We start from the raw sequence: 23794 nt of genomic DNA, 5'->3' as shown, positions 1-23794 counted from the left end.
TCGGAGCAATGTAATGATGTGAGAGACAGTTGCAGAGTAAGCTAGAGTAAGCTAGAGACAGCTAGAGACAGCGAGAGACAGATCTGTTGTTGAGGTGTATGGTAAGGTGATTCAAGGATCAAGGTTAGAGGTGAAGGGGTGACAGAGGGTGGGATCAGTCAGGGGTTTAACTTTCAACTGGACTCCGCTATACAACGGTTGCGGGAATGAAAGACACGATTTACCCTGAACGTGGGCGAACAGTTGGTACGACCTCCAATTTGTAGGCACACAATTAATTCAGTTGCCACGCGCGCAAACTCCAACTCTTGTTACCTGTTATACTCTCACTCTCACTCTCTCTCTCTCCTTCTCTCTCTCTCCTTCTCTCTCTCTCTCTCTCTCTCTCTTTGTCACTCGTGCTGTCTCTCCTATCCTCGGCGCCGAATTCAAGGATAGACGCCCAGATCGCCCGTTCCTCAACCACCTGATTCACGGACCTCCACCAACGCCATCACGTCCTCCCTCGACCACCGATAGACGGCTCGGACCAAACACCCCGCCGCGCCGGCCCAGTTTCTCTTCTCTCCCCCTCCAGTCACTCATGTCACGCCGTCCACGCTCGTCGCCGGCACCTCCTCCGTCACCACCCGAACCAGAGACACCTGCTGCGCACTACACCGACCGCCTAGATCTCGGGAGCGAGGCTGGGCGTATGGCCGCCGCGGCGCATGTGCACGAACACGGGGCGAGGAATGGGGGTTGGGCGGCTATGACGAGTCGATGGGCGGCAATATTGAGACGAAAGGGAAAGCTTGGTGAGTTTGGTCGGGGTGGGAGACGTGGGATGTGGTACAAGTGGAGAGTAAGGAGGGAATTGAAAGGATTGGGTTGGCGAGATGGAGCGAGGAGACGAGGATGTCACCCCTCCCTGGTGTTGGATCCGGTCGAGCGTTCGAAGAGGAAGGAGCACAGGGCTGCCAAGGGAACTGCGGTGACCCCGGCGCTGTCTTGGGAGGGGGCCGTGTGGATCGCACCTTGGTCTGCGTGATCGACGATGGACCAGCGCACAGCGCACAGCGTCGAGACGTTGGAACTGAGCCGCCCAACTTGAAATCTCGGCCATGGGAGGGAGGGAGGGGGGGGTGCGGGGGTGCGGGGGGCGCACGCTTGCACGAGGGCGCAACCCTGTCAACTGTGTCATGGTTTCCTCATCGTGGCAAAACTCGCGTTTGCTTTCATCCTCATTCAACTTCTTGACGTCTTGCGATCTACCTTCCTTTCTTCCTTTCTCCACAATGTCGCTCCTAAGACGACCAAAATTCCCTTTCCATCGGACACGGGCCGTCCTAACCTCAGGTCTCTCGCAGCGCATATGGGTCGGCATCACCATCATCATCGGCTTTCTGCTGCTCACCAAGCTGATAGTCCGTGAGTACAGCACGACATGTTCGCGCGCTGCGGCGGCTGATTGCAGCGTCTGAGACGGCGACCAACCCCACGGTCGAAGAGTTCAACGAGCTCAAACCCCACGACTATGTCAACAACTCGATCTCTGATCCTGCACCGTTCGAGTTCTGCCCCGTCTTTGGGCCAGATGACGCCATCGCCGCGCGCCGAGGCCAGTTTGAGCTGCTCCGCTCCCGCGTGCATGCTGGCACTGGCGCACGTGTCCAGCGGGTCCTCCGTAAGGCAATGCACGGCATGCCCGTGACCATCTCGGTTCTTGGCGGATCGGTTTCGGCGTGCCACGGCGCCGGTGACGACCCCATCGCTCCAGGATGCTACCCGGCGCGTCTGTTCAACTGGTGGAACTCTGTCTTCCCCCACCCTGCTAACGAGCTCACAAATGGTGCCGTCAAGCGTACCGACTCGGCCTACTACGCATACTGCTCCAAGCATCACTTGCCGGACCAGACCGACCTCGTTATCCTCGAGTTTGACACCAGCGATCCCAAGTGAGTCCAGCTGCCACAACGTCTGGAGTTAGCTGACCGCAGCGACCGCGACTACCTCAATCATTTTGAGTTACTCGTCCGCTCCATCCTTGTCCGATACGACAAGCCCGCAGTCATCATCCTCGGCCACTTCAGCCCGCAGGTGCAGGCCCAGAACGGGTACGCAGGGCCAGAGCTGCTGCACAACGCCGTCGCGCAGTTCTACGACATCCCGCACATCAGTGCCAAGGGCCTCCTGTACGACCAGTACTTTGAGCACCCCGACCGTGTGCTCTCGGAGAGCTACTTTGGCTCGCACCTGATCAACAAGGTTGGGCACGACATGATGGCCGACGTCGTCATCTCGTACCTCATGTCGCAGATTTGCACAGGTTGGGCGTCGATGCTCGGCTATTCGTTCAACACCCCGGCTCTGACCGACAAGGGCGAGTCGGGGAGTGGCGGCGGGGCGCCAATGCCGTTCCGCGACTTTGGCCACTCTGACCAAGAGTCGGGGCAATCCGAGAAGGAGGACCTGGAGTCTGCAGGCAAATCGCACCCGGCACTCCAGGTTCCGGCGATGCGTCTCAAGTCTCTACCAAAGGACGCACCAGACTTCCGCGAGGTCGAGCCGTTCTGTGTTTCGGCGGCAGACTTAGTCAACCCGCTCCCCGAGTCGATCTTCTACGGTTCTGGCTGGGTGACATACCACCCACCCAATAGTGCGGTCAAGGAGGACCGCTTCTACTGGTACGCCGAGCAGCCGACGTCTCGTCTCCGCGTGCCGTTACGCATTGGCGCGGGTGACGTTGGCATCTACTTTATGCAGATGCCAATGGACAAGCCTGCGGCGACTGCCAAGTGCTGGGTCGATGACAACACAGCCGGTGCCAAGACGTTGCGTGGCAATGTCGAGACGGAAGAACCGATTGCGACACTGCAGATTATTGACCAAGGTGTGGCGGCCGGTTCTCATTTCGTCGAGTGCATGCTTGACGGGGAGAAGGGTGGGCCACCTGCGCCATTCAAGATTCTTGCCATGTGAGTTAGCTTTGCGTTGACTAGTATGAGCCAGCTGACAAACAGCGTCACTACGTAAGAACGGACAGTACTTGTCTCGTGTATCGAAACGACAGTCGGACGGTCGATTGTCGCGCATTCATTGCATGCATTGTTCACCCACCACAGCCATAGACTAGAGACGAGACGAAACGTGACGAGATGTGATTCACGTATGCAACTCGACTTGGGACGTGACATAGTAGACGGAGGGACACGTGGTGTTGTGCTTGACCTGGCTATGTATGTAGATTGGCGCCCGGCTGGTGGGGGGCCTGAGCGCAGATGGGGGCCGAGGAAGTTGGGGGTAGAGGTTTGTGTTCCGCGGGTGCATAGTGTAGTTGTGCGGGGTTGCCGGCGCCGGGTCTCCGCCAGGATGAGTGGTCGGCTTCAAAGCCGAATTGTAACCCTACAGAGCGGGATTCAAGGGCGGAGATTGCGGTTCGGCTCACCGCTCACCGCACACTGTACAGTGTCCCTTTTTGCAACCCCAGGCACCAACGGCAACTTGGTACTTTTGGTCCAGGTGACTGTCCACCACTTTCTAGCCCTACAGGCAGGGGGCAAGCGCCCACTCTGCTCTCCCCCCCTTCCCTCTGTCCCCTCCCCACAAGCATCGGTGAGGTAACACGCGGCCACTGACAGTCCAACCGGATCCACCTCTTCACAACCTCTTCACATTCTCTTTCCCATACATTCAATCTTTCCATCTCTCTCCTCTCCACCACTCCCCCACTCGTCACCATGCTCCGTTCCTTCGCCCCCGCTCGCACCGTCCTCGTAAGTCGATCACTCCCACTACCACTGCCGCCGGCATGCCGCGGGGAAATCTCCGCCCCCGTCGGCCCGGCTCGCCAGACACAGCCAGAGTCTTGTTGTTACACAATGCTGACGCGGGGCCCAGCGCACACAGACTGCCCGTGTGCAGCGCCGTAACCTCAGCATTCACGAGTACCAGAGCGTGCAGCTGCTCAACAAGGTGAGTCGCGAAGGCGAAGAGGAGACGTCGGCGGCTAGCGCAAATCTTGTAGCCGGAAGTTTCGATTTGCGATGCGGCGCCAGCCCGGCCACGATAAGCCAGTGACGGGAGCGAGCAACTGGTAGATAGCAGCGAGCGTGCTGTATCGAGTCCTCACATCTATCTGACGGAGACGAGAAGGCGGACTCGGACTCACCCCGCCGATGCGGTTCCTTCCGGGCCCGGTTCCCCCCCCCCCCCCCTTTCCCCTCCTCCCCAACCCGACCCCGCTGACAGCAGTACGGCGTCCCTACCCCCAAGGGTGTGCCGGCTTTCACGCCGGCCGAGGCCGAGGCTGAGGCCAAGGCGTTTGGCGGACCTGTCGTCGTCAAGGCCCAGGTGCTTGCTGGCGGCCGTGGCAAGGGGCACTTCAAGAACGGGTTCCAGGGCGGTGTGCACATGGCTGATACGTGAGTACATGACGGGCTTGAAGGAGGTCGTCAACTGGAGGAGGACGCTGGGCAGCGGAGTGTAGCGCGGCGAGAGGATTGGGGGGGGCGATGCCTTCCCGTACCAGCAGTCTTCTCTCTCTCTGGACGATCCAAAGACCAGCCTGCCACCGTGTCGGACCTTCTGGTCTTACCTGCGTCATCGCTCAGATGCTGGCTGGAGAGGCGGGGGCCAAGCCGACCGCACTGGTAGGCCCGCCATTTGCCTCGTGACCGGCTATACGATTGGATGATCGGCGGACGGCGGCTCAAATTGTCTGGTCGCCGGTTGGTTGTTTGGTTGGGCAATTGGGCAATTGGAGGGCCCCGCTACGAATCGTGGATTGTGGGCGGGTCCTGGCGCTGGGGAAGCCGGATATCCGGTTCGACCTCGCCAGGCAACTCCCGCGGGCTTCTGCCAGCTGCAACCGCGGCGTCGTCCTGCTAGCTTTGCAACTCCGGCGCTATGCTCTGGACCGTTGCTCGATGCGCGACCGGCTTCCTATACGCTGTACTCTTTGACTGCCCATGGCGCGCTCCACTCTCAAACTTTGCACATGAGCTGACTCTAGTCCTGCTGAGGCCAAGGACTTTGCCAGCAAGATGCTCGGCCAGACCCTCGTCACCAAGCAGACTGGCGCGATTGGCCGCCCATGCAACGCCGTCATGATCGCCGAGAAGATGCCGCCAGCCAAGGAGTACTACGCTGCGCTCCTCCTGGACCGTGCTCGTGGCGCCCCGGTGCTCGTCGCCTCGAACCAGGGCGGCATGAACATTGAGGACGTTGCGCACGAGAACCCCGACGCTATCATCACCACCAACCTTGACTTTGACAACGGCATCTCCAAGGCGGACGGCGTTGCGCTCGCTGAGAAGCTCGGCTTTGCGGAGCACTCGCGCGAGAACGCTGCCGATGTCTTCAACAAGCTCTACAAGATCTTCAAGGAGAAGGACAGCACGCAGATTGAGATCAACCCCCTCGGCGAGCTCCCGGACGGTACCGTGCTCTGCATGGACGCCAAGTTTGGCTTTGATGACAACGCCGACTTCCGTCAGCACGACGTTTTCGAGCTGCGCGACAAGTCGCAGGAGGACGCCGAGGAGGTCAAGGCTGCCGAGTACGGCCTCAACTTTATCAAGCTTGACGGTGACATTGGCTGCCTCGTCAACGGTGCCGGTCTCGCCATGGCGACCATGGATGTGCTCAAGCTCCACGGTGGTGACCCCGCCAACTTCCTCGACGTTGGTGGTGGTGCCACTGCCGAGGCCGTCAAGGCCGCGTTCACCCTCATCATGTCGTCCAAGAACGTCAAGTCGATCTTTGTCAACATCTTTGGCGGTATCATGCGCTGCGACATTATTGCCGAGGGCATCATCAACGCGTCCAAGGACCTCGAGATGACCATTCCCCTTATTGTGCGCCTGCAGGGCACCAAGGAGGCTGAGGCTAAGAAGATGATCAAGGAGTCGGGTCTGTCCATTTACTCCTACGACATCCTTGACGAGGCCGCCGACGCTGCCGTCAAGCTCGCCAACGGCGTGTCTCTGTAATTCGTATATAGATCTGGTCTTGTATGATGTAGAATTGGCTTGGTACTGGGCTGGCTTGATATCGGGCAGAGGCAGTCGAGGTGGTGGGGACATTGACCGTCGCGGCAGGTTGAACTCGGGTTGAGTCTAGCAGGGTACACACCTTACGCCGGTACGCCGGCACGCCAGAAAGTGCAAATCTGCAACGCCCGTGTTAAAACCAATGATGAGTGTGACCGTGATCTCTCCCGAAAGGGTGCGCACTGGGGACGTCTCCCGCTTCCTCGCCGTTCTTCAAGCTCTGCACGGCTGCGGGCGTCATAAGCGTCCACATCCACAGCGGTTCTTGTATGATGACTTTGTTTACCGCATTACCATTGATTATCTCCTCTAGCATTGAGTTGCGAGTATAGTAGTAGGCGCCCCGGTAAGTGAAGTATGTGTCGAGATCAGAACTAGTCATGGCGAGGCTGAGGAAGCGCAACAGGTCATCCGATGGTCTTATGTCAACCATTAGTGTATAGTGGCAATGACAACGGAACATCACTGACTCACGACGAGGCTCAACGTCAACGTCCAAGTCAGAGTCAGTCAATGATGACGTGTCTGCCAAAGTGTGTGCCACGATGAGAGAGAGAGATGTGAATTCGAGTGCAAGGTGAGCGACAGATTGGGCTCAGTGTGCAGGGCGCAGCCTGCAGCCAGTACACAGCACCTAGCGGCGCAATTAGCTTAGCTGGGAATAGATAACGCTGCGTTTCGATCCACGGCAAGTGGCGTACATATCATACTGGCCGATCGGCTGATTACGTTGGGAGAGACGTCATGCAGGTTCAAATTCAGTAACACTCGTATGCGTCATGTGTCAGTTGTCCTGGTCATCTCGTTATTCCACGCGCCAACGCGCCACGGACGCGCCACGGCCACGCCACGGCCACGCGACTGAGGCACCTGCGAAACGGGTTCCGGTTGGGACCGATCATTAAACAGGACGCGGCCTGGCCCGGCCTTCAATATCCCTTCCTCGTGGCACCCCATTCTGCGCGCAGTCCGGTGATTCTGGCGTACGTGGATCAGTCGACGTCGACGCGCAGTACGTATGACTTGTGCCAGGCTTTGCAACGACATGGGGGAGATGACATTCCTAGGCCGACCCCAACTCGGACGCCGCCGACTTCGGCCACGGCCAGAGTCGCAGTGAGGAGATTGAAACTTGTCTGTTGTCTTGCTCGGTATGACTGGCGGCAGTGGGGAGTGATGGGATGAAATAGAATAGGGTTGGGGTAGATGGTAACATGGTCCGGACCCCGGTAAACTCAGGGGGAATGAGGGGGGGAACGGTTGAAGAGGGGCGCGTCTCAACCTACCTCGCTCCCTCCCTTTGCCTCTTGCTCTCTTTCAAGTTTGGTTGTCAGTCATCTCTGGACGCCCACTCTATATTTATAACTGTATACATTGTACATTGTACGTTACTTTTATCTCTTTGTCACAACTCTGATTAAACTCATCTTCTACACTCCATCAACATCAAAGTCAAGGTCAACGTCGCTGACCGCTGGATTCCCATCTATCTTGTCACCACAATCCTAACAATCCTCAAGTTGACGTACCTGTCCCTTGTGCGCAAGCCCTACATTGCCCCCTGCATAGCCACATAGCTATATAGCCCCTACTCAAACCACCATCAGGATTGATTACCCTGTTGCTCTGACCTGCATCCATCACTTCCCTCATCATTGCTCCTTTACTCGTTCCATCCAATCCGTCCATCCATACGATACGCCACCCAACAAAACCACCTTAGTAGTGCACAATACACGATACATCGCACCACTACCACTTTCAATTACAATCCGCACCTTCACCACACACTTCGTGGCCCCCGCATATCTTCACAATGAACGCCCAGCAGCGCATCGAGCGCCAGCTCGACGAGGTCCTCAAGATGCCCGGAAATGGTGGGTCGTACGACCGGCGTGGTTGCCTGTCCGAGCGTCTGCGCAGGCCGTAACGGCGTTGTAGCTCAAGACGCCGCTCTCGTGTGACATTCTCGTTGTGACAGGAACTGACATCAGACCGTTGCGCTGATTGCCGGGCCGCAGCGCCGCGCTGGGCTAGTGTCAACCTGGGCATCTTCCTCTGCGTGACTTGTGCGAGCATCCATAGGAAGATGGGCACCCACAAGTCTCGGGTGTGAGTGTTTCCTGGAGTCTGGGTTGGACATGTTGGCTTTGGACGGAGAAGCGTGGTGTGATACCAGTGTCAAAAAGGTGCTCAGGCTTGCGACGGTGACACCGGCGCCCCCGTACCGCACCACGTCCCCGCGCGGACCTGCAATCTCACAACCCACAGCCTGGAAGTGACCATGGGATTGCACGATGTCGCCCTCCTTCCTTCGTCGCGTTGTGCTTCTTCATCGCGCCACCCAAGTCAGGACCCCGCTGACCGCAGTAAATCCGTCACGTTAGACGAGTGGACGCGCGAGCAGGTCATGGGAATGAAGGAGATGGGAAACACCAAGTCCAACGCCATCTACAACCCTGACCCTCAAAGGCATCCCCCGCCTGCGACCGTGAGCGACGAGCGCGACTCGGAAATCCAAAAGTTCATTCGACGCAAGTACGAGCTGGGTGCGTTCAAGGCGGGCGCGGGTCGCGACCTCGCGACCGCGAGTGTCAACAGTCGCACACAGGCACTCCAGGCTCGCGGTCTCGCACCGCCGCGGTCGTCGACCACACCACCACCCGACACTAGCCGATATCTTCCCGCCGTGCCGACTGGGCCCTCGCGTCGTCCGGCGCGCTCGAACAGTAGCGCGCCCGTTTGGGTGTCGCTCGGACAGAGCAACACGGGCTCGAGCAGTTCGTCGTCTTCCAACAGCCTAGCGCCGCCTGTCACGCCCGCGGCGCTCCCTACCCGCAGCGCAAGCCGCTCGTCTCCCAATCAGGCGCCGGCGCTGCTCAAGACCAGCAGCCAGCCCCCGCAACAGCGCGAGCACGACCTCCTGGTTGACATCGGCGGCTCGGCATCGTCTACACGGCCCCTCCAGCTTGCAGGTTTCCCCACCATCCCGGCCGCACCCTCCGTCAGCCCACTCCCGTCTCCCAGCGGCCCAGCTCTATCGCCTCTCGCTCTCGGCCAGCAGGCGTTTTTCCAGCAATTCTCGCCGACAGCGAACCCCACCAATAACCCGTTCGGGGCGCAGTACGGCCAGACGTTGTCGCCCATGGGTTCGACATACACGCAGAACCCGATGGGTGCCAACCAGGTCGGCATGAACGGCTTTTCCGTGGGCATGATGGGCTCGAGCCCAAACGGCATGTCCATGGGAATGATGGGCTCGAGCCCCAACGGCATGACCATGCAGCAGGGCATGATGGGTTCGAGCCCCAACGGTATGACCATGCAGCAGGGCATGATGATGAGCCCCACAGGCATGGGTATGAACGGAGCCGTGATGGGTGGAGGAATGGGCCGCGACATGGGCGGTATGGGCGGGGTGCAGATGGCCCAGCCCGTCCAGTACCAGCAGCAGCAGCAGCAGCACTGGCAGTCGGGCTACATGTAGCTGCACACGCCGCCGCGGCCGGCCTACCATTTAGGTGCGTGCTGCTTGGCTGCAGTTCTTCTTTAGACGCGGAACTTTCCATACACGATACCCGTCATACGTTGTTGTACTTGTAGGCACGTTGCACCTGTAGAGCTTAGCTGAGGGGTGGTGCGGAAGCCAGACCGAGAGCTAACTCTTGAGATCAGTTGGGTATTACCGGTGGATGAGTTGCCCAGCCAAAGCGCGTGTCTGCATGGCACCCAACACTAACAGCAGCGCGCCGACACCAGTTCTGGCCCCCCAGCCCCAAGCTTAGCGGCAGTCGCACCCGTAATGTCACACCAAGAGCACTTAGCCACGCTCCGCAACGACCTCCTCCCGTCCTCGCAGAGACTCTTGAACGAAATGTCCCCTTGGCGACATCACCTTGCGCGTGTGGTTGCACGCAACACAGTGGCAATGAGTCTCAACATACTGATGACGTGTGCCACTACGTATGCGACATCAGTAACGGCAAGGTTGGAGCATGCTACTCCCATCCACCCATTACCCATCCGCCCACTACCTCGTAAGTAGCAACATGCTGACTTGTATGACTTTTTCTGATATGGCAGTTGCTACTTGCTGTGTCACATGTCATCCGGCGGCTGTGTCGCCTGTTATCCTGTCCATCAAAGCTTGCAACTGGCATTCTTCTATCCCTCCTCCGTCCCCGCGTGTATACACCGAGAATGACGCCAACGACACGGTCTCACTCTAGACGAGAGGCGTCGGCTGAGACAGGATTGCAAGTGAAGGCCGAGGCGGGATCTGTGACGACACGAACCAAACGACGCAAGGTTACCGAAACGGATACCCAGCCTGTGACGCCTAAACGAGACAAGTTGACCGAGACGGACGAGCCAAACGCCACTGACACCACGTCTAAACGAGACGAGTCGACCGACACAAAGCCCGTGACGGACCCTCGGCCCAACCTAGAGTCTTCCAATGTCATAGCAACCATCGGCCACTCGAGCCGGCCCCTCGCCGAATTCCTACACCTCCTCACCTCAAACCACATTGAGGTCCTAGTCGACGTGCGCAAGCTTCCCGGCTCAAACAAGTATCCATGGTTCAACGCCGACGCGCTCCGCGACTCGCTCCTACCTCTTGGCATACGGTTAACCCGAATCGAATCTGTGACGGGCAGACGACCCGTGTCCAAGACTGTCCCGTTCGAGGTGAATGCGTGGTGGACCAACCGCAGTTTCCACAATTATGCTGATCACGCGCTTTCGGAGGAGTTTCGGGAGGGGTTAGATGAGTTGGAGAGGATGGAGGGCAAGGCGGCGATTATGTGTGCAGAGGCGGTTTGGTGGAGGTGTCATCGAAGGATTATCGCTGATTACCTCTTGGCGAGGGGGCGCCAGGTGGTTAATATCATTGATGGGGAGGGCAAGGCTGCGAGTATTAGTAGTGGGGCTGTTGTTGAGGGTGGCAATGTCGTTTATCCGGCCGGGAAGACGAAAGGCAAGGCTGCAGCGAAAGCCAAGGCGACGCGGAAGAGGCGCGCGTCGTTCCTCGATGATTGATACCTTGCAATGTCTTCTATGTATTAGTTGAAGAGCGACGCTGAAACCTGTGGGGACATGGGGGCAGGCTTCTTCATTTCGACATAGAGCGACGTACACTCGAGTCGGACGCCAGCAAACGCTCCTGGGCCCCCTACTCGTACGCCCAACCGCACGACGCCACAGATTTTACGAGCTTCATAACAGCAGAAATACATAGCACTCGACGCAATGCCTCTGGCACAGATTTTACGACGTCATGTAGGTGGCGGGGTCGATCGAGTCGGGCATGGTCGGGATAGCGACCGTGAAGCGCTCCTGGATCTTCTTGAGCACCTCCTCGTCATCCGCAGACGAGACAAACGAGATGGCGAGACCCTTGGTGCCGAAACGACCCGCACGACCGACACGGTGGAGGTACGAGTCGGCATCGGCCGGCGCGTCATAGTTGATGACAACATTGACACGCTCGACGTCGATACCACGGCCGAAAATGTCGGTCGCGACGAGGATACGCTTCTCAAACGCCTTGAACTGCTGGAAGCGCGAGATACTGGGCCATCAGCTTACGCATCCTAGAGATCAACACTGAACTCACCGGTCCTCCTGCTTGAGGGCCGAGTGGATGCAGATGGATGGGAAGTTGCACTGCTGCAGAAGAGCGTCGAGCTGGGTCGCACGCGCAACCGACTTGACGAAGATGCACACCTGGTTGAACTCGAGCGAGTCGAGAAGGTCGTTGAGCTTGCGGTTCTTCTCGCGCTCCTCGAGCTTGAGGAAGTACTGCTGAAGACCGTGCAGCGTCAATTTGGTCTCATCGTCGACGTAGATCTCCAGAGGCTGACGTCAGCTGACGTCTGGCAAGGAAACTCACGCTCTGCATGAACTTCTTGCAGGTCGCGCGGATCTCCTTCGAGAGGGTGGCCGAGAACATCATAACCTGCTTGTGGTGGGGCGTAGCTTTGAAGACCTCCTGGACGTCGCGGCGCATGTCTGTGTGTTAAACAAAGGTTAGAGTGGGGTCGATGTTGTATGCGATGTTGAACAATAGCGTTGGCGATTGGCCCAGGTGAACGACGGTAGCGGAGAAGGAGAAGGGAAGGGAAAGGTAGGAGATACAGGGAGAGGTCAAAGAACGGCAAGAAGTAGGTAGCAGCATAAACGATAATCAAGGCGAGCAATTGTCGAGCGAAAGGAGAGACCGTGAGCACTTATCCTTGAACGAAGAGAAGACCAAACACTAGCCGAGGAGTCGCTCCAACCGCCGAAGAACCGAAACCGAGGAAGCAGCAGAGCTTGCCTCTCTTGACACCGTCATTACCAGCTCCAATGCCTCGCCAGCAAAGGGTCATTGACATGGGGCAAAGCTGTTGGTCGTCTTGCCACCGTGCATTCGCAGGCTCGAAAAGCCGCAGTCGCACATCTCGCGCCTGCCTCGCCACCGCGCAGGCTGCCTTCACGTCGATACGCCACGACCGTGTGGGCGTAGGCCATGTTGCACGCCGCATGCGGTCGAAACGCATTGCAACAGCACTTTGAGAAAGGTGGACTGCTCACGCAGCGCAGTGTGGCTCACGCAAAGCCTCTTGATCGCGCTCGTCACTCGGTTTCGCCCTTGGGTGTGTTGCACACATGTGGATGTGCCCACCCAAGACTCGGCCCTCGGCGGTCGGAGATGGAAGGAAATGTTTGTGGAACCGGGGGAGTTAGACTAACCGAGTTGATCAAGCATCTTGTCGCACTCGTCGAGAACAAAGTGCTTCACCTTGGACGCGTTGAGCTTCTTGTCGCGAACGAGGGCCATCATGCGGCCAGGGGTGCCGACAATGATGTGAGGGCACTTCTCCTTGTTGGAGAGAAGTTCAATGTCGGCCGAGATGGGAGTGCCGCCGTAGACGACGCCAGTGCGCACGTTGGTCATGTACTTGGAGAAGCGCGTGAACTCGTTGCGGATCTGGTATGCCAGTTCACGAGTGTGGCACATGACAATAATCGAGACCTCGCCGTCGACGGGCTCACTGACTTGTCAGCTCGACATGTTTGGCGTGCAGTTCAGTGGTACTCACATCTGCTGGAGAGACGCAAGAACGAAGACGGCGGTCTTGCCCATACCCGACTTGGCCTGGCAAAGGACGTCGGTACCCAGGATGGCCTGGGGAATGCACTCCTGCTGGACTGACATGGTCAGCAACGCGAGCACTATTCAGAATGAAGGATCTTACCCTCCGAGGGGTGCTCGAAACCAAGGTCCGAGATGGCGCGGAGGATCTCAGGCTTGAGAAGGAAGTCACTGGACTTGTCAGTGAATTGAGGCGGGAAAACGAGGGGAGCTGCAAAAGGAGGTTGCCACTCACCGGAAGCCCGTCGAGTGAATGCCGACATAGCTGCCCTTCTTCTCGCCATCGGCCAACTCGGCACCATCAGCAGCGGTACCGGTAGCCGGGGCGACATAGGTGTCCTCGGCCTCGTCGTAGTCGACAAGCTCTTCAGTGTCCTCGGGCGCCATTTTGGAAGAGATTGTGAATTAAGTCTGTAGAGGCGCGTAAGCCGAATGAACGAGAGAGTGTTGTTGTTTGGAGGACGAAGAAGAGTGGCCTGGGCGAAGCGCCATTGTTGTTGGTTGGTTTGTGGTGAATGGATGGGATACGCACGGGTGAAGATGAAGGGGTTGGATGTAGTTTTCTTCTCCTGTGGACGGTTGTGGAGAAGAAGGATGGAAAGATAAGTGTAGAGTAGAGTACAAACGTTGACATCAACATGGATTCTGATTACCTTAGCTAGCAGTTCCATCGCCTTGAGGCACATGCATTGTCTAGCCCCTCCCTTTTCCCTTCGTCTTCCCTCTATGGCTTTATGGCCCTACGACACGCAGGTGTGTCTCTGCTCACTGTCCGACTTAGGCTTTTGATGCCGTGACATTCCACGTGGCGCCGCCACCAATTCTCAACCTGTGACCTAATCTGTCAAGGATAATGCCGCGAGTATCCGATTGTGGCGAAAGCTCCAGGGCCTGGAGTAATTGCTAATGGTATTACGGTCTTAATGTAATTGATTCCGCAAGTGTAGAGTGTTGGATCGACTCGGACCAAAGTGAGATTTGGCTACAGCGTTAGGTTGCTTCTGAGGTAATCTGTTAGTCTTTGGCAAGTAAAATTAACCATACAAACGCACAGAGTCAAACAATAATATCCAAACCTCCCCCCCCCCTTTCTATCCCTTCTTGGTCCTCGGACCTCGGACCTCGCCGCCTTACCCGCACTCCCCTCAACTTCCCCCTTTACTATCACATCTCCCTCAATCCCTTCACACGCGCCTACCTCTCTTACCCGTGCCAATTACCCCTCATTGCTTGCATAGGCCACCCAAGCCTACTCATTTACTAGGTAGGCTCGCCAGGTTGATAGAACGGTTCATCCGGTGGGTTAATGGGTTAGGTGGTTCCTTTCGTTCGGAACCTCGTCTCCTCACCTCACCTACACCCGTGTTTGGTCACGCACCCCAACCCCTACGCCAACCAACCCCCTCCATCCACCCGAGACCGAAGCGCCCATACCTTTATCTAATCAACGGTCAACTACAACGCACCCCGTCACTTGTCTATCCAGTCCTTGCTCGCGTCCTTGCCTTCCTCTTTGACGTGGGGGTCGTCTTGACGCGCCTCCCATTCCGCCCCACACTACCACTTGTCACCCAACTCGTCTTGTTCCCTCACTCAGCCGTCGGCCAACAAACACCTTGGGTGTAATCTTCCTCGTCCCCCATATCATCTCGCGCACCGGTCATCATCCTGTCTTGAGGCCCGACCTTCCAAGGCGCTATAGGCATAGCATCTAGACGTGAGTACCCATGGCTGCGGTCGCGCGTCCACCATCACTGACACGCTCTTCCCCGTCTTGAACCAACATATCACATCTCGCCCGATACCGTGTCACCCTTGACTTGTCTTCAGCAGACACCTCCGTGTCCTCTAGCCACTGCACCGGGCCCTTTGCCGGCACGGTCTAGACCGCGACTCCTCATCGCTCGACGGCCGGCCGAGGGGCCGGCCTTCGCGCGCGCGTCTCGGTGCGTTTCGTCATCATTACATCCGTTAGAGGCATCAATGTTGACGCCAGTCGCCGCCATGTCTACACCACAACCCCCCCAGCCATCTCCATCCCCAGCACAAGCCAACGGCGCCTCCGGCTTCCAGTTCAACCAGTTTCAGCAGCTGCAAAATGCCGGCGTGATGGACCCACGATTGTTCCAGCTGCAGCAGTCGCAGATGGGCGTGCCAAACTCGCCCATCCAGAACCGACCAGGCGACCCGGGCCCACAGTCACAACAGCACCAGCAGCAGTTTCCAGGACAAGCATCGCAGCTCGCGCAACAACTCCATCAACAGTTCGGGCAACAGTTTCCGCAGATGATGCCTGGTCAGCAGGGAGGAATGAGGCCTCCTTTCAACCCAGCCAACCTCCCGCCCCAGCAATTGGCCATGTTGCAGCGGCTCGCGCAGGCCCAACAACAACAACAGCAACAGCAACAGCAACAACAACAGCAACAGCAGCAGCAGCAGCAGCAGCAGGGCCAGCCCGGCCAGCTGAATCCTCAGCAGATTCAAATGGCGATGGCTGGCCTGCAAGCTCAAGGGCAAGGCGGGGGCAACCTCACCCCACAGATGCTCGCCGCTGCTGCGGCCATGCGTGGCATGCCTCCAGGCCAACAGCTGAACCCACAGCAGCAGGCCATCCTCGCCCAAATTGCCAACAACCAGGCGATGCAAGGCCACCCCGCAGCGTCGGCTCTTCAAGCGCAACGATTACAACAGTTCTTGCAGCAACAGCAACAACAACAGCAACAGCAGCAGCAACAGCAACAATCACCTCAGCAGCAGCAGCAGCAACAACAGGCCCCTCCAGGCATGCAGCAACAGCAGCATCAGCAGCAACCACTCCAGCCTGGTCAGCCTGGAGGTGGCATGACGCCGGAAATGGCTCGCGTCCAGATGCAAGGGCGGCAATCTCCAGCCGTCGGGTCGCCTGCCCGTCCTCCTGGCTCGATGCCACCACCTGCTCTACCTTCAGGCGCATCACCTCGGCCCCACGCGATGGCTCCTCCCGGTCAGCAGCCAGGTCAACACCCAGGGCAACAGCAACAACCGCAGCCGCGGTTCTCCTTGAATCACCAACAGCAGCAGATGATAGCTGCGCAAAGACAGCTCTTGATGAATACGCCGCAGTTCAAGGCGCTGCCTCCCCAGGCACAACAGCAACAGTTGCTGCTGATGCAGCAGAACATGTTACGCGCATTCTTCCAACAGCAACAACAACAACAGCCAGGCGGGCAAGGGCCACAACAGCCTCCTCAACAACCCCAAACGTCTGTGCCGCCACCCCAGCAGCCACCCCAGCAGCCTCCGACTCCGACTCAAGTGCATCAGAGCCCGGTCCCCGCTTCGAGTATCCCGCAACACCTGGCAATGAACCGTCCTGGTTCCGCTGCTTCCCAGAGGGCACCGTCACCTCACCCGTCATTGGGCGGTCCAGGATCGCCTGCGGTTCGACCCATGGCGGCCACACCTCCATCTCAAGCCGGAACACCTGCACCCGGAGTCACATCGACACCCGCACCCGCCGCGGCGTCTCCAGCGCTGTCACATCATTCCCATCCTGCGTCGACGCCTCAGCAGCCTCTTCCGCCGGCCTCTCCTATGCCACCTGGAGCCGCCGAGGGTAACAGGACGCCGTTGGTCCAGCCCATCAGCGTCAACGGCCCGTCAGGCCTGAATGGCCTTCCCGGGTTTCCGAACCAATCGCCTCAAGCGATGCATGCGATGCACGGCGCTCAAATGAGCCCACACAACGGTAACGTTCCTCGTCCGTTCCCACCTGGTATGATACCCGCTGGTATCCCAGCAGGCGCGCTTCAAAACATGACGCCAAGTCAGCGGCAGCAGATGGCGCAGGCTATGGGCTACTTCTCTCAGGCAGGACAAGGGCAGCAGTCTGGCGGGCCACCTGGTCCTCCACCTCCCGGTCAATCACCGGTGCGGCCACAGGACGGCCCTCCTGGCATGCCTGGGATGATGGCTCAGTTCCGCCCACCAGACGGCATCAACGTCAACGAGTTCCCTTTCAACCCGCAGCTGTTGACGGTCCTGCCGCAGATGGCCAACCCTCAATGGCGCGAGCAAATGCAACAGCGGAGTCCCCAGCACTTCCAGGAGCTTATGATGATCTCGCATCGGATCCAGACCGGCCAGATCGCCCCCACAATGCTGCAGAAAATGCAGAAGTTCTACGGGGCAATGCAGGCCTTCCAGGCTGCCCAGCGAGCCCAAGGGCAGGGCCCCATTGGTCCCCAAGGTCAGCTAATGGGCTTCCCTCCACACCCAGGCATGCCGCAACCACCCCAAATGGGCGGGTCCCAAAACGGTCCTCTACCGCCTGGCGGGATGCCACCTGGTCAGTCACAGCGGATGTGGCCTCCCCAACCAGGGACAGCCTCTCCAGCTACGCCAACCGCTCGGCCACCGCCTGCGCAAATCGCTCCAGGCTTGGCGCAGCAGGGCTCGGCCCCTCCTGAGTCCCCTGCTTCCGTCAGCAGTCGTCGAACTAGCAAGCAGGAGAAACAACGGGAGAGCACGATGCCGCCACCGACATTCATACCGTCCCATGGAACCCCTAGTCGCCCGCCAGCTCCGGAGGCCGCTGCTCCATCGCAGCCATCTCAACCTGGCGCTCTTCCCGTCAAGGAATGGGAGGGCCACGTACAGCTTGACCTACCCATCACGCAGATCACTCCACTTCCCACTGACGAGATTGACGAGAGGGCGGACCCCACCTTCGGCGGCAAGCTACCTGAGCTTTCCCAAAGTGAGACTGCGGAGATCAAGGCGTCCATGCACCGCGACAGGGACTTTGCTGCCAGCATCCCGGAGCACCGGAAGAAGACTGGTGCCAAGATGACCCGCTGGAAGGAGAACGAGGAGCGCGCCACCCCCTGGTGGATGTTGCGCAAGGGTGAGACCGTGCCTCCGCGTGCGGCTGGAGGAAGGTTAGCCATTCTTTACCCGGCCGACAAGGCTGCGCAGAGACTTAAAGCCCGCAAGCGCCGCGAGATCCGATTGTGAGTTACGCCCGGAGCTTGACTGACATTAGCACACCTGAACAGCTCAAATCCATGGCCGAGGTCGAAGACCACTGTGTGCCGGTCCGTCTCGAGCTTGAACATGACCACCACCGGTTCAGCGACACCTTCATGTGGAACTGCTCTGGTGAGTTTAATCCTCGGGCTAACGCTGATCTCAGACACTGTGGTGACTCCCGAGCTCTTCGCGCAGTCCTTGTGCGACGATTTCAAGCTCCCGCCCAACCAGTTTGTACCGAAGATTGTCGCCGCGATCAAGGAACGGGTGCGCGAGTACCAGGATCAGGTTCTGCCTATTCAGCCTGCAACAGACGTCACCGGCAAGGGATCTCTCGACGACGACGAGGGTCAGAGCATCCTTGAAACCTTCCGACGGGCGCACGAGGCAGACGACGAGGAGATCAAGACGGACGAGGGCGCCGACCAGGACGACTCTCACATTCGCATCGTGGCGTTTGATGATGACTTTGGTGATAAGGTCATGACTGTCGAAGAAGCGATGGCCTGCATGCCACCTCCCTCTGACGACAACGAGCTGCGCATCCTCATCAAGCTGGACATTATGGTCGGTACGCAGAACCTCTCGGACACATTCGAGTGGGACCTCAACTCGAGGGTGCCACCTGAGGAGTTCGCAGCATCGTACTGCCGCGACCTTGGCTTGAACGGAGAGTTTGTGTAGGTCACTGTGGATTTGCAAATATTGACTTGCAGCACCGCTATTGCTCACGACATTCATGAGCAGATCGTGACGCACCAACGGTCGCTCTTCTTAGTCGGCCATACTGAGGGGGCAGGGTACATTCATAACGACGATGTGCGCGGCGCATTCCAGCCGCCCCTCACCTGCGCGTTGCGCAAGGAAGACCTTGCCATGGCGCAGTTCACACCAGTCCTCGCCAACTTCACCGAGGCCGACGTGCAGGCGATCGAGAAGGAGCGTGAGCGCGAGCGGAAGCGGAGCAAGCGCCACACTCGGGGACGGCGCGGCGTCGTGCTCCCAGACCGCGAGCCCCTCAAGACAATGCGTACCCTGCTTCACCCCACCATCGACCCCAACGCGCCCGTGTCAGAGCCCGTGGTGGTGGCTCCGATCATCAACAGCACTCGACGCGCAGCCGCCATTGCTGCGCAAGCAAACATCCAGGTGTCACTCCAGGACTTGCCAATACCCGACCGAGCGCCGTCACCGCCTCAGATCCACCACCTGCGGGCCGTGAACAAGAAACAATCTCTTCCACGGTTCTCGCGCGGCGCGTCGCGTGCTTCGCCTAGCTCGACGCGCGAGGGCTCTGTCGTCAACGGCGACCACACGCCGACGATCGGGTTCAAGCGGCATCTGCGCGAGGACTCGGAAGACGTCGGCTCTCCGATCCCGCCCCGCAAGCGGCACAACGGGCGGGTTGCCGACAGCCCTGACCTGGACGACGATGTCAAGGAGGAGCGGCCCCCGTCGCGGGCTTCAGTGAAGCCATCCACGCCAGTGCCTGTCAAGCAGTGGCACTGCAAGCATTGCGGGGTTCCCGAGACGCTTGCTGGTGTGAAGATGAAGGATGTCAACGGCCTGCTCGACCTCTGCGCCAAATGCGGCAACCATCTGCAGCGCACTGGGCGCAAGCGCAGCGTCGAGTACAATGAGGACGAGGAGTACCACCGGCTACTGGATTCTGGGCCAAACTCTGGTGCGACGTCCCCGTCTGCGTTTGATGTCCCCGCCCCGAGCCCGAAGAAACGACAGGCTGACGAGAGCGACTCGAGCTCGTCCGGCTCGGATAGTGACAGCGACGACTACGACGATGCGGCGGAGCGAAAGCGCAAGCGCGCCAAGCTTGCGGCTGCCAAGTCGGCCGCCGTCAAGCCGAAGAAGGAGACGCCGGCACCGGCAACACCTGCGACGCCTGTCGCGGCACCTCACGGCCTGCCACCCGACGGGCCGCAACCGCCAGCATGGGCACGTCAGGCGCTCATCAACATGAACTCCAAGTATCCTGGTTCGCGGTTTGTATTCACAATCAAGGCGCGTCCGGCCGACCAGCCCCAAGGCGAGCCGCAATGGCGCGTCAAGTGCCCAGACTGCCCCGGCAAGATCTACCCGCTGGGGCCCGGGCAGACGCTCGACAACTTTGAGGCACATGCCAAATATCGCACGCATACGGCCAACGTGCAGCAGCGCATTGCGACGCATGGGTCTTAGGGGGTAGAAGAGTCTCACAAATATTTCCGTTTCACGATGCTATTTCCATAGGGGGTATTGGTCCTGTCATGTAGCCTCGACATGCATGTTTTCCGATTATTCGGTGTGTGCTAGTGATATAGATGAATGGGTTGCTGACGGTCTGGAAGTGAGCTGAAGTGCGCGGCAATCGCTCACCATTCTGTGATGGAGTGCTCTTGGGGCTTGATCTTGGTCGCGGTCCAGAACGCACACTGGTATCAGCTCGTTGCAAAGGGAGAAACCTCACGTGGTAAACGTGTTCAAGCATCGAGTCAGGCACGCCGGTGTAGGTCGAGCTGATGATGCGCTCGTTCTGTTGTCAGCTGAGAGACACTGGGCGACTCACTGAGAGTTTGAACCCAACCATGCGCGCGAGGGCCTTGACCTCGTCGAGGCTGAGCTCGATAGACCCCTCGCCCTTGGGCGACGTCGCCGAGTTTTCAAAGTGCCACAGGAGGGGCCCAAGGTTGATCCACACGCCGCCCTCGTCCAGCAACCCATGGATAATGCGGAGGTAGTTGAGCACGTTATGTGCAGTGTCGATGAAGAAGCACGTGACGACAGCGCCCCACCGCCCGCGCTGGTTGACTCGGCCTGCCTCTTCGTCGTCATCGCTCTCCCCATTCGTCTCCTCATCGTGCCAGTGGGTTGGCCCATACACCTCCTCAAAGTCGCCTGCGACGAGGCTGAACCCGCCCCGTCCACCCAGGATCTCGGCGGGCACAACATCAGGCACCCGCACGCTCCGCAGGAGGTTTTGTTCGGTCGAGACGTGGTTTGAGAAACTGTGCAGCCAGGGAAAGATGAGGTGTTCCCCAACCCGTGTTGATCTGCATTAGCTCTGTTGAGTTCAGACTCACTGGTTGAGCGCAAAGTGGCTCGCGATGAGCATGTATGTGCTGAACTCGTTACCCTGGGCCCAAAAGCCATGCGCGGCAATCTCCATAGCCAACCGCCCCAGCCCGCAGCCCGGCACAAGGACTTTGACGTTGTCCCGCTCTCCTGGAAAGTGTTCGTCGAGTGCAGCAAGGATGGGCGTGTAGCATGCGTCGCGCTCTGTTTGTCCCTCGGCGGCCCAGTCGCGCACAAAAGAGCGCAACGTGCTTCGGACCTTGTCTTGGCGGAGATCGCGCTCAGCCTGTCCCGCCTTCTTCTTCGCCGGACCTGGCCCGTGGGAGTGGCTGTGGCTGTGGCTGTGATCATGCTCGTCATGCCCATGCTCATGTCCATGCTCGTGCCCGTTTCCGAGTCCATGTCCGTCGTCGTGCTCGCCAACAGGTTCCGGCTCAGCGAGCATATCCGCAAACACAGGGTCGGCGATCATGAGGTCGATAAACTCGGAATTCAGGCGTATGCCCTCATCCACAGCCTCGAGCTTTTCGCGGTACCCCAAGCTCTCGAAGACGTCACGCGTGTCCCGTGGCAGGGCGAGGAAGGACATCCGCCGCGCATGGTTGGCTGAGAGCTACAAGTCAGCAGATTCAAAGGGGGGCTCACGTGGTACTGCATGTATCCGTCGAAGGCGTGCAGCACATCGCGCCAGTGTGCGCGCTCCTCGGGCGAGTTTGCCATTGTAGGGGTGAGATGGCTGTTGCCTTTGTGATGTTGGAGAGATGCTTGAGATTGTTGAGATTGTTGCTGGTAGTGTCAAGGGCAGGCACGTGTGCGGATCGCGTGGGGTGACGTCAGTCACGTGATGAGGCGGATGGGTGATCGGAACGCCGGCCCGGCTTGGACCCTGCAGTGCAGTGGCTTTCGCGCGCGCTGTTGACCTTTGCACCATATATCTAGCAAGCTGACAATGTCAATATCGGAAACATCGGGGTACCAGCGTACTGTGATCTGACTGTGGCCTATCTATCGGCCGGTTTTAGACCCAACATGCAGCGTGGAGGACATGGCTCGAAGGGTTTGCCACAGCGGTAACCTAGGCTTGCCGAGGTACGGACCGCCTCGAACCGCGCCGTGCCGGACATAACGCGAGCGGGTCAGTTCCCAGTCCCGGGTCCCCAGTCCCCAGTCCCGGGTCCCCGGCCTACATATATACAAGCGGTTGGACGCCGGCTGGGAATGAAGACTGACAACTGACCATGACGCCACACACCATCCGCTGGGGCATCATCTCGACGGGCGGCATCGCGACCACCTTCTCAAAGGTAGACTCTCCAATGCAACCAGGCTGACGACAGGACTTACTGGTTGATCCGGCGACGCGCGGGGTAACGGATGTGAGGCACAAGATTGCTGCGGTCGGCTCGCGTTCTGTCCCGTCGGCGCAGGCGTTCATCGACAAGCTCAAGGCCGCATCTGGGCCGAGTAGCTGGGGCGCGCAGAACGGGGGACTTGAGGGTACCAAGGCGTACGGCACATACGACGAGGTGTATGCAGACCCCGACGTCGACGTCGTGTACATCGGTACACCGCACCCTTTCCACCACCAGAACGCCAAAGCTGCCCTCCTGGCTGGCAAGAACGTGCTGTGCGAGAAGCCGTTTGTGATGGACGTCGCTGAGCTGGATGAGTTGATTGCGATCGCCAAGGAGAACAAGGTCTTCCTCATGGAGGCGGTGTGGACGCGGTTCCAGCCCATTGCATATGCCGTTCAAGAGGCCATCCAGTCCGGTAAACTTGGGAGGCCGCGACGCGTCACGGCCGAGTTGTCGTCGTTCGCTCATATCGATGACAGGGCAGATGACGACCGCATGATCGACCCCAAGCTGGGCGGCGGAGCACTTTTGGACCTCGCACCGTACCCTGCCGTATGGAGCATGCTTGCGCTCCACCAGCACCCGCAGAACACGGATATGGAGCCCCAGGTGCTCGACTTTAGCCAGAGAATCTACAAACGCAACGGCGTCGATGAGATGTCGGCGTTTACGGTCAAGTGGGAGGGGTTGGCTGAGGCGCGCCTCCTGAACGACTTTACGGCGTGGACGCCGCGCGATAACGCCTGTGTCATCGACTGCGACAAGGCCCAGCTCATCATCGACCGTACGTTACCCACGAGACAGCCGCTCACCCAGACCCCCTGTACCGTCCTGAACGCTTCCGTATCGTGCCCCACCCGCAGACCGTCGCTGGCAGCTCCGAGTCCGAAGCGCCTGCCGTCAAGCCCGACGACATTACCGAGGAGACCGAGCACCGGTTCTCCATTCCGGCCGGTAACGGGATGCACTACGAGGCGGACCACGTCGCGCGCTGCCTCCGCGACGGCAAGCTCGAGAGCGACCGTATGCCCCTCGCCGAGAGCCGCGTCGTCCAGGGCTGGCTCGACACTGTGCGCAAGGGTGGCAACTCGGTCCTCAAGGACTGGCCTCACATCGCTGGCAACTGGTGAAGAAATATTGTACATCATGTATGGTTGTGATCTACAACAGCTGGCCTCAAGCAGAAA

General features: G+C 59.0%; 7 protein-coding genes across 7 annotated transcripts; 5 read left to right on the top strand and 2 right to left on the bottom strand.

Annotated features, from left to right (window-relative positions):
• Positions 1–583: 583 nt before the first annotated feature.
• On the top strand, positions 584–3015 carry CcaverHIS019_0109270 (uncharacterized protein; the record flags this gene model as incomplete). Its single annotated transcript, XM_060604239.1, has 5 exons — positions 584–797; positions 1339–1410; positions 1457–1937; positions 1980–2957; positions 3003–3015. 5 exons carry the CDS (start codon positions 584–586, stop codon positions 3013–3015), a joined length of 1758 nt encoding a protein of 585 aa, XP_060453475.1.
• Positions 3016–3719: 704 nt separating this feature from the next.
• Positions 3720–5972, top strand: LSC2 (uncharacterized protein; the record flags this gene model as incomplete). The annotated part of the gene is made up of 4 exons (XM_060604238.1): positions 3720–3755; positions 3880–3954; positions 4234–4403; positions 4994–5972. 4 exons carry the CDS (start codon positions 3720–3722, stop codon positions 5970–5972), a joined length of 1260 nt encoding a protein of 419 aa, XP_060453474.1.
• A 1876-nt stretch (positions 5973–7848) lies between these two features.
• On the top strand, positions 7849–9519 carry GTS1 (uncharacterized protein; the record flags this gene model as incomplete). The annotated part of the gene is made up of 3 exons (XM_060604237.1): positions 7849–7909; positions 8027–8144; positions 8403–9519. The coding sequence occupies 3 exons, from the start codon at positions 7849–7851 to the stop codon at positions 9517–9519; spliced, it is 1296 nt and encodes a 431-aa protein (XP_060453473.1).
• A 1784-nt stretch (positions 9520–11303) lies between these two features.
• Positions 11304–13560, bottom strand: SUB2 (uncharacterized protein; the record flags this gene model as incomplete). Its single annotated transcript, XM_060604236.1, has 7 exons — positions 11304–11607; positions 11653–11894; positions 11929–12047; positions 12771–13072; positions 13121–13229; positions 13277–13344; positions 13409–13560. 7 exons carry the CDS (start codon positions 13558–13560, stop codon positions 11304–11306), a joined length of 1296 nt encoding a protein of 431 aa, XP_060453472.1.
• Positions 13561–15177: 1617 nt separating this feature from the next.
• On the top strand, positions 15178–20379 carry SNF5 (uncharacterized protein; the record flags this gene model as incomplete). Its single annotated transcript, XM_060604235.1, has 4 exons — positions 15178–18164; positions 18197–18312; positions 18347–18863; positions 18900–20379. The coding sequence occupies 4 exons, from the start codon at positions 15178–15180 to the stop codon at positions 20377–20379; spliced, it is 5100 nt and encodes a 1699-aa protein (XP_060453471.1).
• A 173-nt stretch (positions 20380–20552) lies between these two features.
• On the bottom strand, positions 20553–21972 carry CcaverHIS019_0109220 (uncharacterized protein; the record flags this gene model as incomplete). The annotated part of the gene is made up of 5 exons (XM_060604234.1): positions 20553–20612; positions 20648–20713; positions 20747–21230; positions 21261–21865; positions 21898–21972. 5 exons carry the CDS (start codon positions 21970–21972, stop codon positions 20553–20555), a joined length of 1290 nt encoding a protein of 429 aa, XP_060453470.1.
• Positions 21973–22490: 518 nt separating this feature from the next.
• CcaverHIS019_0109210 (uncharacterized protein) lies at positions 22491–23737 on the top strand (the record flags this gene model as incomplete). Its single annotated transcript, XM_060604233.1, has 3 exons — positions 22491–22556; positions 22590–23391; positions 23424–23737. 3 exons carry the CDS (start codon positions 22491–22493, stop codon positions 23735–23737), a joined length of 1182 nt encoding a protein of 393 aa, XP_060453469.1.
• Between the last annotated feature and the right edge of the window lie 57 nt (positions 23738–23794).

Source organism: Cutaneotrichosporon cavernicola, assembly GCF_030864355.1.
Source record: "Cutaneotrichosporon cavernicola HIS019 DNA, chromosome: 1".
NCBI lineage: Eukaryota > Fungi > Basidiomycota > Tremellomycetes > Trichosporonales > Trichosporonaceae > Cutaneotrichosporon > Cutaneotrichosporon cavernicola.
The sequence above is the reverse complement of the archived record's forward strand: the minus strand, read 5'-3'. Positions and strand labels throughout refer to the sequence as shown.